A 12,693-nucleotide genomic window follows, 5' to 3' on the forward strand; every position below is an offset into this window, starting at 1 on the left:
ACAGGAGTGCATGCCCAAAACTTGCTGCCAAATCTAGAGCAACGAACATAGTTCTTAGCATTTTTTTTGGCACAAAATGTAACTCAGTAATTTTATTAACAGAAGAAAGCGCTTCCAATGTGGAATACATTACAGCTCTGTATGAACAAAAGTAATTAAATTCATTCTGGTTGGCTAAGCTGAATTACCAACTGTTTTGAAACTTGGATTCATTGCTAATAAGTCTGTGATGATAAGCTGCATTTCTAATCCATTTAGCTTTGTAAAGTACAACGAGGTACATTGTAACATTTTAAATAGAAGTTAATAATTTTGGGAAGATTCCATGGTAAATAATTCAGCAGACTTGTGAGTGAAACTACATGGTATATTATTCTTTGAATCATGTGACTTCTAAACAACGCTCAAGTTTCCCATTTCCAGTATTTTACTTAATGACTTTTAGTATTCCTAAAATGATTATGTTTTATAATGGAGAACCTCTATCACGAAACATTAAAATCAAGTCTTGTTCAACGGCAGCTGCAAAAGAGGATTTGCCCTTTTGTGAAATCCTACAGAACTACACACAGCCTCTCTGACCTTTTTGTAGCATAACCAATATCTGACTTCTCTGACATTTGAAAATTGAGGCAGCAACAATAAGATCGACCACCTAAAGAATAGCTCCTATTAAAAGCTCCTTAAGCATGTAAAATGTTAAGGCCAAAATTCTAAGTCTGGAGTTACAATACATCTGAAAATTAGGCTAATTGAATTGCAGTGCTGAACTAAGGAATTTAATCCTTCGCTTTTAGGCATCCAAACTTAAAAAATATTTTAAATTTGAAAAACTATCTGGCATAGTAAATAAAAGGAAGTTTTAAATACACTGGTTCCTCCCAAAATGCAGGACATATCCTTCAGGTTGGGTGGAGGAAGTGAAGTGGCTTTATGTATCATGGTTAATTAAGGAGGAGGTTCAAGTAGGTAATTCATTTGAGAGAAGGAATGTCTAAAAAAAATTTAAGTACTCTTTCCAACTTACCAAAACACCCACTTTCCCAAAATGTACAACACTGATGTGCTGTTCACAGCATTTACAAATGAAAAAACTGAAATAGGTGACTTCCACTATTTGCTTTTCTTTCATTGGCAACAGATGAATAACAACCTCACTGATGTGTTTTGTTAGTCATCCAAGAGGCTGGATCAGGCAGAAAAATTCATGACTTGCTCTCAAACTCACCATCCATTTATCTTCTGAAAATATAATATATCCCTCATGTTATCCCATGAGTGTATGCAATCTTCTATCCCTTCTCAAATAGTAACATAAGACAGAATTGACCTACTGCTTGTAAACAGCTTTCAAAGAAAGTTAGAAAGGTAAGAAGGAAGCAAATACACTTAAACTTCAGGCAGTTATAGCATTAGTTTTCCAAAAACCTTATATCTATTCATGATTATCTTGTAAGGACACAAAGCAAAAACCAGAAAGACATATTGCATCTCATTTACTTTGAGAGATTTATTGCAATCTATTTTTCACAATTTCATATGAAGACTTTTTTCCCAAGTGTTCTACTTTTCACCTGCTTCTCTAACTGGTACTCATGTAAATTAGCAATTTGCTCTTTTCCTCCTGCTTTTTGAATTGCAAGCATCCAGTTATTTTAGCTTTAATCCAAAACTGTACTTAAGAATATTAATCTTGCTGACATAAGTTAAAAATGAAGTTTTTTTACTGTATAATTTATTAAAATGTTTAAAAACGTGACACAACTGAAAGTAACACTGGAATAACTAACTCAAGTATCATATTTTCATAAAAAATGTGCACCCAGTTCCTAATACAGAGTCCTGATCTGTTAAAATACTTTCTTTTAAATAAATTGCTAAGGAATAAAAAAAATTATTGTGGCACTTTAGTAAATTGGACTTTCTTGTTTTATTGCATATTACAATGCTCAGATCAATACACGTTCATCAGTAGCAGGGGATATGAGAAACTTTCAAAAGCAGGTCATGTTAGGGTGTCAGTCGTTTGGGATCCCGTGGGAACATCGAGGTCTGACGAACATTGTGCAGCCCCAGGTACAGCATAGTTACTCTTTCCAGCCCTAGAACAAATGAAAAAATATCAGTATAGTTCTAAGTCCTAAATGTTTAAGAAGTCAAACACGCTTTATAACTACAGCCAACCTCACATATAGTGGCGTGACCAAAGACTGCTTGACTTCAGAAAGGAGCTGGAACCAAAAACTGAATTTTACATACACTACTTTCTATGCTGATATGTGTAGGATATATAAATAGTGGGATATATAAACAGTAGGATCACAACTGAAAATTTTAGGATGTAAAATGTTCACACCCAAGAAGGGAGGCCTCCAGATACAATACCTTTGCTGAAACAATTAGCATCAGCCAAAGCTGATCAGTGACATTCAGTCAGTCCACTGTGAATAAGACAGTATAGCAATCACTCTTCTCCTCACAGCAGAACAGCTTCATCAAATGCGCTAAGGGACCAGTAGCCTCCAGTGTAAGTAGGCTATGAAAAATCATGAATAATACAGTATTTTGTTTCTTCCTAAAGATTTCCTCATTGGTCAAATTTGAAGGTGACCCACCTGTCTAACAAGTCAGCATTTTTTCTTGTGATCATCTGCTTTTGAAATTTGTTGAACTTTGCCTATTTATTTTATAAGGACTCTTACATATTAGCTTCTCTCCTTAAATACAGCAGCATAAACAGCTTACACAGTTACCTAACAAGATTACTATTTTGAATTTGATATTGAACCCTGCTTGAGATCAAGCAGTTTAAGTTAAGCTCAGGCTAATACAAAGTAAAATAAAATGGAGATACATACCTATTCCACCACCTGCATGTGGAGGTGCACCGAAACGAAAGGAATCAATGTAGGCCTTTATTTTCTCTAAATCTAGAGAGGGAAAAGATATCTTTACTTCCATTCATTTCTCACCTACTTAATGAACCCCAAGTCAAACACATACAAGTGTCTAGAGGATTGCAAACAAAACAACAAAATTACCAATGTAATGTACAAACTAACAGTGGGGTTCTACTCTGATCTAACGCTGTCTAGAGGTTCTGACTATAGCCATTTTATTTTATAATTTTGTTAATAACTTAATGGGGGAAGGCATTTCAGAACCAAGTTAGAGGTAGGCCCAACTACTACGTGTAATTTATGGAAAGCTGACTTTTTGAATACACTGCAGTGAGAAAGTGAAGATTCAGCAACTATTCTCCATCTTGCTACAATGAGAGCTGCTACTTTGTTGCTACTTCCTTTCTGCAACCTCACTCTGTCTGCTGAAACCATGATTTTAATCTACACCTTGCACTCCTGATGGCCACCTAATTTACTTTCACCCTTTTACTATTAGCCAGCCTTGTCCCTGTTGAGTCCTTCTAATTTCACCAACAGAGCCTTTTTGAATGGTTCTTTCTTTTTCTTGTTGATCCACAAGTTCAAGGCTTAAAAGGGACCACTAACCACACAGGACTCTGCTGGAGTCTACTCTGTAAGAGGTTTGTGAGAGTGCACAGAGGCACTGGCAGGATGAGACTTGCTTCTCTGCCCTCATTCCGCTGCAGGTACTTCCTGTGCTATGATCTCTCTAAAGCCTTCAAAAGTAATCTATTTTCATCAAGGTGTTTTTGGGAAACTAACTAGTTTCTTAATACCACCACTCTAGATTAAAATGGTTAAACAGAACGAGATAGAATCAAATTCTGTCCCCCAAATATTTTTTTTTTCCTAAAGGAAACAAATCCTATCATGATGTACAAACTTTTAAGTTTAGCTTCATATTGTTTAACTTGTTACCAATGCCATGATGTAGGGCTCGTTCTGTCAGCAGCTGAGGATCATGAATTCTCTGAGCTCCGGACAAAATTTCTTCCCCTCTCATGAACATATCGTAAGAGTTGGAGTTTTTCTGGAAAGAGAAAGATGAGTTTATTTCCCACCTACAGTTAACTCTATCCTAAGGTGGCAGATATGCAACTGTCAATAACTTTGCTTATGATATCCAAAGTTGTGTAGTAGGAGTGCAATGTACTTGGAGACCACCCTTAAATTACAGTAATTTGGCTCTTCGCATTAGACTGGATTAGATTTTAAAAACTGAACTTCATCCACATACCCTTTGAAAAACCATTATACTTGCATGTAGACGGTTATTGTAGCAAAGATGGTATAAAGATATTTACTCTGGATTTAGTAATAAACTGGGGAATTTCTAGCAATGTAAAAAAGCATATTTTCTGTTAAAGCGCCCATTGCACTGGAAGGATATAGTTGTCTCTTTTCAGAGATTGCGGCAGAAGCACCAATGGTCTGACCATGGAAATCTCTTCATAGAGCTACCCCAATTTGTAGCTTTATTTGTTTCCTTCTGGGACACTTTCACCAGTAAAGAGTAACTGTAAACATTTTATGAGCCACATAACACTGATCTACTCTTGTTATCAGAATCTCACGTACAACAGCAGATCATAGAAAAGTACTTTTGTTTATCTATTTTGTCAGGTTATCCCTACACAGAACAATTGCAACTTCAAAAAAAAAAAAAAAACAACAAACCCCCCACACTGACAACAACAAAGGATTTTACTTACAGGGTTTACTGGGTCTGGCATTGTATAGAAAGGCCTCACAGCAAGAGGGTATTTGTCAAGAATATAGAAGTCTGTGTCATACTGACAGAAAAGATAATTTTAAACAGTTAGTACAAGATAAATTGATGTAAAAACAAATTACAAGAGGAAGACACAACCAGCGAATCTCGGAAATCTTAAAAAAAAAAAGTTTTTCCCAATAATTTTGCAAAATTTGACAGTACTATCTTCAAAAACAATTGTTATAAATACAAATATTGTGTTATTTTTCAGTTTTCCAATATTTCTTCTGTTGTGAACTTCAGGATGTTTAAGAGTAAAATGCCTTGCCATAATAACTGGTGTATTTACTGTTTGCCAAAGACTTGTCTTCTCTGAAAGAATTAATTAGAATCTATGGTTTTAGTTATCCTAAGAAACATTGTTGGAAAGAACTACCTGTTGGCATATTTAATATAACAGATGATAAAAATAAAACAAATATAAAACAGATCGAAAATGGTTTGAAACAACTTACTAACGATAAAGAAAAAACTGACAATAGATTAAATAACAGCAACACGGGAATGCAGTGAGAACAGTCAAGAACATGTGTATGCCAATCACAAACTGTTCTAACTTATGCATGTTCTGAGATGTTATCTTTTTTATTAGTACATAAAAATTGTTTAATATGAAGCAGGCAATTATACCCAGTGATTCCATGAGTTTCCATGAGGCTTCAGTTTCAATAACAAATTAATTTATTCTAAAATAATAGCTACCTTTTCCTTCACCAGGCGTCCCAGCAGCTTTTCATTAGGTGTGCTGAAAAAGATTCTCACCATTAAAATTAAGTGATTTAAACTTTTGTGATTATATACTTCATAAAGCTGAAAAGTTTAGAAGCCATTTGCTGCATCCCACTCTTAGAAAATACATTACTTGTTTCTGAGTGTTTTGGACTGCGCAGACAGCAGTTTCAAAACTCAAGTGTATTTGTTTCTCTTCCTAAATATTTTGTAATTGGTCCTAGAAATTCCTTAAATTAACTGACACCTAAAGGTATTCTTGCTCTTACTATACCTACTTCCAAGTCACTGTATTTAGATCACTGAGAATTTGTGCACTAAATTTCCTATTGGCACGTACCTCATGCAGCCATTTTTCTTATGCACAATAAGCGAGACCTATGAACAGCATGACACCAGGAACAGTTACTGAAGGAATCATTTTGCTATATCAGACTCCTAAGATTGCAACTTCTTTGATGCATGGATCCTTTAACTGTAAAATAGTATGTTATCATAATGTTTTCTCTCCAGTAGAAAGAAAGGAGAGAAATGCTTTAATTTAGTAAGTGTCTTTAGAAGCATTTATGTATCTGTTAATTAAACCCATCTTTGAGTAAGTCGATGGTAATGAGATCACGACCGCTTAACAGTTTTCCTGAGAGGTGGGAAGGAGGAAATGGGGAGGTGTTACTGAAAAGAAAGACTTTCCGACTGAAGAATCTTTTAATTTAATCCTATTCAAAGAAATGTGGCAATTCATATGAAGGACTGTAATTATTAGGCAAACAAATGCTTTTATTATTAGGCAAACAAAAGCTTTTATGCTTAGAAGGTTCAAAGTTCCTCTCATTTCATATTTTAAGTTGTTTTCTTTTGGATCTCAAAGTTTTTATGCATAGTCAGTGGTGAAAGAAAGGCCTATTTTCATATCCATCCATTTATTTGTCAGGAGATCTGGATATGAGAACAGTTTATTAATTTCGAGCCCTGTTAGTTGCATAATACAAAACTGATACTTCACTATCACAAGTCTGACACGCTTCATTTCAGCATTGCCAAAATACCTCAGATCTTCTTCATCACCCATCTCAACACCAGCCTCCCTAAGCATGGCCACAGCTTCACAGTATTCCAGCCTCAGAGTTGGCTCCAAAAACTTAAATGGCTCACACGGGAACTGTTTATTCACTGTCTGAATTTCACTTTGAAATCTATATGCAAGAAAACAAAAAGAACAGAAGCAAAACGCAAAACAATCAAGAAACGTAACTCTTGTATCTAATAACGGTTTTGCAATGGCAATACATTTTTGCCACAAGAGGTCCCTCTTGCAACATACAAAATTTTTTTAAAGCAGCTTCTGGAAAAGTTCCGTATAATCCTAATGAAATATTTCCTGCAAGTTAATGCGATCTACTTAAATGATAAACATATCAGTACTTTACTATTACTTCTGCTTTATTCCTTTTGTAAGGAATTACTGACTAGGTCAAATTCTTCAAAATAAAGACACTAAATCATCCTTTTGATCTGTAATATTTAGTTGGGCTCTCCTTTGATGTGTACAATTTCAAGTACAAAAGAAAAATTTACACCTAGTCAGCTGAAAAGATTTCCATATCTGTTGTCAAGATACTGTAATGCATAAGAAAATGAAAACCACTCCTTAAACTGCTGGCTTGCCTTTTTAATGAGTTAGACTGCAAATAATGGAAAATAGTCTTCACTGCTTTCATGGCGGAGATGCAGGCTATTACAACCTATTTGTTTCAGGAAAGCTTTCTTAAACAATAAATATTAAGATTAATAGATCAATCAGTCTACCCATGATGGCATAAAAGGAAGGACAGTTTACAGTAATGATGGATCATTTCTGTTACGAAGCTCATTCACCAGTGAACAGCAGGTTTTCTTAGTGCAACCTGGCATGCTCTAGGAGGTGCAAATCAAGCTAAAAACATACAATTTAGTGGCCTATGGCTTTACTGACCTCTAAAAGTTAGGCAGAGAGAAACAGTTAAGCGCAAAGCAAGAGTGTTAGTTTTTAAGCTCTCCTGTAAATCATATTACTAATGATTATCTGTCAGGCTGAGGATAAAACGCCTGCCCGTTTCATACGATAGTATCAGAGATCTCCTACAAATGAAGTTGCCTATGAAATGGAAAATGCTCTAGTTACCTTTCCTGAAGTCCCTTGAATATCTGCACCAAGGTATCTGCAATCTCATCTACCACTTCATGATAGTGATAATTAAAAGCCATTTCCATATCCAGACCAACAAACTCAGTCAGGTGTCTGTGTGTATTGGAGTCCTCAGCTCTAAATACTGTAAAATTAAACAACAGAAATTCTATTTACCTGAATTTGTATTTCCTGTTTGAAAAACAACCCAGATAATCAATCAGATCAGCTTATGGACCAGGCAGACAACGCTGCCTTTAGACATGACAAGTCTTACCTAAAACCAAAGAGAAAATTGACTGCTGCAAAGCAGCATTTATAACATTGACAGCATTATTGTAGCTGTGATAGTTAAAAGGACGTAAGAGAGACAAGATTTGTAAAAAGGCAGTAGTACCTCGTATTAGACTGACAGGAGTGGAGAAACAGACAAGTTTTCAGGCACAGAAGAACTTTCATATTTGAAAAGCTGCCTATTTCAGAGGAAAAGGGTTTCTGCACGTGTGTGCGCGCGTTCGGTTATTTTCAAGTATATGAGTCTAAATAAACATGTCTTCCTACAAACCACGAGTCGTGATTTACAAACTAACATGGCAAGACATTTAAGATCTTCTGAAATCCTTGCACCTTTTTTATTTTGTAAGTTATTACTGACTTGTTTTCCAGCATTTCCAGCTTAGATGTCTTTAAACCTGTCTTTGAGGTCTTAGAAAAGGGCACTATATTACTGCTTAAAGAGGGAATGTCTTATTTTACCACAGCTTTTGAGAGAGCATGAGATTGGAAATTATTAAATTTGGATTATTTACTGACAGCCCACTTAAATGTGTGTGTTTTCTAAATAAAGCTGTTTGGCACATATACAAAGGATAAGTATATTTTAATATGCGATCTGAGGTACACAAAACCTAGATTGCCTATTTTTAACTGCTTGCTATTGGGCAAATAAAGCATGTTTAAAAGGAAACTTCAAGCTTCAGCAATCACAGTGTTGTTAGATGTTTTACTAACTTCATCACATTATTGATTTCCAATGCAACAATTCTTTCTCCTTCTGGAAGAACAGGCACTGGAGAAAAGTAGGCACTAGAGAAGAGTATTCCACCCTTATACTTCAGCATTTCAGTTTTGTTCCAGCAACTACTCAGTCAACCTTACTCAACCTCATTGGGGTGACTACCCCAACTGAAATTTGTGTTTGGTAAGTGAAACCATATACAGTGAAACTATTCAAGCTTTCAATGTACACGTTATCTTATTTGTTCCACCACTACTATAAAAGGCATCACTGCACACTTCACAATTTGGATAAGCCAGTGCTCTTCTTACCTGGCCCAATGCAGAAAACCTTTTCAAAGTCAGCACATATACACATCTGCTTGTACAGCTGTGGAGACTGAGCCAGGTAGGCACTGCTTTTGAAGTAAGATACAGTAAAAACATTGGCTCCTCCTTCGCTGGCAGCTGAAATGCAAATGCTTACAGTAGTTATGAAGATAAAAATGAAAAAATAATCAGAAATAGACGGGTTCAAGTACCATTGGGCTTATATTTAAAGACAAGAATGAGATTTTTCTTCAAAGCGTATTAGATGAAAAAGATATAGTGGCATCCATTAGTGTTAAGGGAAGTTTTGTGGGCAAGACTGTCAGACATTGCCTTGCAAAATAAATTAGGGTAGTTTAAGATGTTGCTATTCCCAGCTATTCCCTTCATTTACAAAGCCAGAGAGTTAACTGCAGAGGCCGAGATGCAAGACTAGATTTACCAGACAGCATCCTCCAAAGGTCTAAACCCTTCTCTCAGTATGAGGCAATTAGCACAGCAAGTCACCTCGAGGAAAAAAAGGAGCCAAGAACCCATGCAGTTGAATTCCTCATTGTAAACTGCTTAAACCATCAGCTGAGTCACTTTACCTTACTTCTCTCAATGTGTGATATGAGAGTTATAGTTGCCTACCTTGATAACAAAAATATGCCAGAGTAAAGTGTCAGTTAGTAGTCTTTAAAAATTCTTATGATAACACTGGGTAAAGTGCTAAATACTGTTACTGTTATTAACTATTCCACTGAGATTAATTTTTCTTGTCTTTCGTTACTTATACTCCCACAAAAATGGTTTAGGTGAATATTTACATAGTTATTTTTGAATACAGGTCAATAACTTTTAAAATCTCAAATCTTAAAACAGGTAAGATATTTAAATGTGAAGTTTATTAAGGAGTGTATCTATTTAACTTAGTTATTTTTACGAAACATTATCTCATCCAAACAGTAGGATGCTTGCTTGCTTTCAATGGTACACTGCACAGAAAGAACAGCACACTTCCTGAAAGGTCCTGTGTAAATAAACTACTTGGGAGTTTTTAAATGCTTCATGCTTTTTGTACAGAGATAGTTGAAACAAAGGTAGTGAATCATATAGCTCAGGAGTACTTTCCACGTAGTAAGAGTAGTTGCTTACACGGATTTTGTTAAAAAATACTGGTTTCATCTCAGTCAAGAGCTATCTTCAAAATATAAATGGGAGAGTATTAAACTCAGTAGGCAAAACGTATGCATATAATAAACACATATAATGAGAATAATACAAATATTCTGCCCTACAGTAGCATTTTCCATGCCATATGTCCTGGTGACATCAACAAAACCTCACAGCAAACCAAAAGATGGAAGAAAAACATCTACCTGTAAATCAAAGAATTTGACTTTTGAAGAAAATATAGCAGATGAACAACAGAACCAGAAGCTAAATCTACCTTTCCAAACTTTTAGTTGGGCTGAAGCTGTTAGGCCATACTTTCAGAAAAATTATGCTAGCATCTCCCATTCAATCATATATGCTCATTGCTACAGAAGTAACAGCTAATATTTTCTATAATGGCATCATCCTTTATACCATGAAATGGTGGCTGTAACTTCTTCATGATCGAAGCTGCTTTTAACTTAAATTAGAACGTTTTTTGTTCTGATACTGGGAATGGGATTTTAGACTGACAGTGCTTAACGTTCAGAACGCTGGCGTGAAGGACAACGCATGCGATCACACATCCTTGTATGTTGTGTGTTGCATCTTTGTTAACCAAATCAAAACTCGTAGACATTGCAGAGTACATAAATCAGGTATATATATATGTATATATATATATATATGTGTGTGTGTGTGTGTGTGTGTGTGTTGTCATTGTTTTAGCATCTGAAGTCAGAAGAATAACTTTATTACCTGCTAGAAGTTTGCTGTATTATATCTAAATCAGAAACACATTTTAAAAAAAAAAAAAAAAAAAAGAAAAAGTTGCCTAATTTTTGGCAGATACCTACATTGAGCAACTGTAAAGGAAGCAGATCTGTAGCTGCTGAATCAAATATACAGTACCTGAAATGATTTTGGGAGTCTGAATTTCCACAAATCCCCTGTGAATGAGAGTTTCTCGGAAAAGCTGACAAATACCAGACTGAAGGCGAAAGACTGCCTGACTAGTTGAAGTCTATAAGGAGAAGATAAAATAATGGAATGCCAAGTTAGTTTAATTTTCCAGACTCTTCCAAGTCTTCCAGACAGCTAGAAAGATGAATCTCTTAAGAACATCTATTTTTGTTGTATTTGCCTAAATAGAGAAAAGTGTAAATTGATAATTATTTATTATACAAAAAGAATATAGCAAAGGAAACAAAAGAAACACCTCTTTTAAATTTATAGAACGTTCAGTTATAAAGCAAGCAATATGATCAATTCTTCATTTAAAGAATCACTGATTTATTGAGTTGTGCTTCTGCAAGTAAAGATTTTATAGTAAGAAATTAAATAAAAACATTAAACTGATTAAAAAGCTTTTAACACACTAAACTAGAACAGCTGCAGAAATCTATAATGCATGACAAAAGCAACACTCCTAAATTATATACGGTAGAAATGTTGGTTTGGTTCTATTAAAGACTACTGAATATGATGTTTTTCATGTAAAACATAGCCACATGTAAACCATGTGAGATACAATCACAAAAACATCCCCAAAAGGAGATTTAAGCTCCTAGCAGCACTGAAAACAGTCTACATATACCTGATATGTGAACAGCAATTATTCTGTCTTTCCAAAATTTACTCCAAAAGCTGTCTGCATCTAGATGAAAACATGAATGGATCATCTTCTATTTGTTTATGTATATGACACAGTTAAGCTATTTATCTGCTTAACAAATACACTCAATGTTCCTTTAATACACTTGGGCTTTAGTGTGAAAAACAAAACAAAACACCCCACAAACTTAGTGAACGCTACAAACACTGCAATACGTCAACACTGAACCCATATCTGATTTTGTGCTTGCAGTGTTTGAGCCCTGACAGTTAGCAACCTACAAGCGTATATAAAAACATCAACGAATCCTTACAAACAACTGACAGAACGTTTCTTTATGACAATCTGCGTCACAGCACTGTTTACTTCTCCTTTCTGAAAGGTACCCAACTTTTCAGTTAGGGTAAGGAGCCTTGTGGGCTTTTTCACATGACTCCTACCAAACCACAAAACAAAAAACCCCAATCAAAACAAATTATATAACCACCAAATTTAGACTGTCAGAACACTGGATACGTCAAAATAAAACTACATCCATCATCTCTGGAAGATAAAGATACCACTCAACTGAAAATTCGAAAGAGAAAGCTGCAATAATACTGCGGATTCATAATAATTCGGAGATATTCGCAGTTTTAGCAGCCTGATAAAACATCGCAGCGGTGTAATCGGCTGAGACTGTAGTAACTAATTGCTAGTGGCTCTCACTGTCTGATAGCGTGAACCATAGTCGCTACTCCCTCTACTTTCAAAATGAAGGAAATGAGGTTTTGAGCAACAGTTACAAAAGTACCCTCAAACATTTTCACCCTTTTTCCACTGGTCTCAAGAGTCAGACAGATGTTAAGACAAGAAACTTAGCCCAAGTCTTGTACACAACTTTGCAGAGTGTTTTAGCAAAGCACTGGACTGATTCAAAGGGATTTTTTTTTTTTAAACCATCTCCTACTTAAAATCTGAAAAACATCTTCAGGGAGATGACAACCCAAACAGTCACATTTGGGTTTAACAATACAATTCTTGG

At 35.4% G+C, this 12,693-nt stretch overlaps 1 protein-coding gene across 1 annotated transcript in view; it reads right to left on the reverse strand.

The window, feature by feature from the left end:
* Window positions 1-1,492: 1,492 nt before the first annotated feature.
* Window positions 1,493-12,693, reverse strand: part of DARS1 (aspartyl-tRNA synthetase 1) — a 37,424-nt gene continuing 26,223 nt past the window's right edge. The window contains exons 8-16 of the mRNA XM_068949259.1: window positions 10,967-11,078; window positions 8,921-9,055; window positions 7,589-7,736; window positions 6,474-6,620; window positions 5,401-5,443; window positions 4,637-4,717; window positions 3,843-3,954; window positions 2,859-2,930; window positions 1,493-2,102 (exon numbers count right to left, since the gene is read on the reverse strand). Coding sequence (XP_068805360.1) covers window positions 2,011-2,102; window positions 2,859-2,930; window positions 3,843-3,954; window positions 4,637-4,717; window positions 5,401-5,443; window positions 6,474-6,620; window positions 7,589-7,736; window positions 8,921-9,055; window positions 10,967-11,078 — 942 coding nt within the window. The 3' untranslated portion in view covers window positions 1,493-2,010. The remainder of the gene's footprint in view (window positions 2,103-2,858; window positions 2,931-3,842; window positions 3,955-4,636; window positions 4,718-5,400; window positions 5,444-6,473; window positions 6,621-7,588; window positions 7,737-8,920; window positions 9,056-10,966; window positions 11,079-12,693) is intronic.

This window comes from Struthio camelus, chromosome 6 (genome assembly GCF_040807025.1).
Source record: "Struthio camelus isolate bStrCam1 chromosome 6, bStrCam1.hap1, whole genome shotgun sequence".
NCBI classification, from domain to species: Eukaryota; Metazoa; Chordata; class Aves; order Struthioniformes; family Struthionidae; genus Struthio; species Struthio camelus.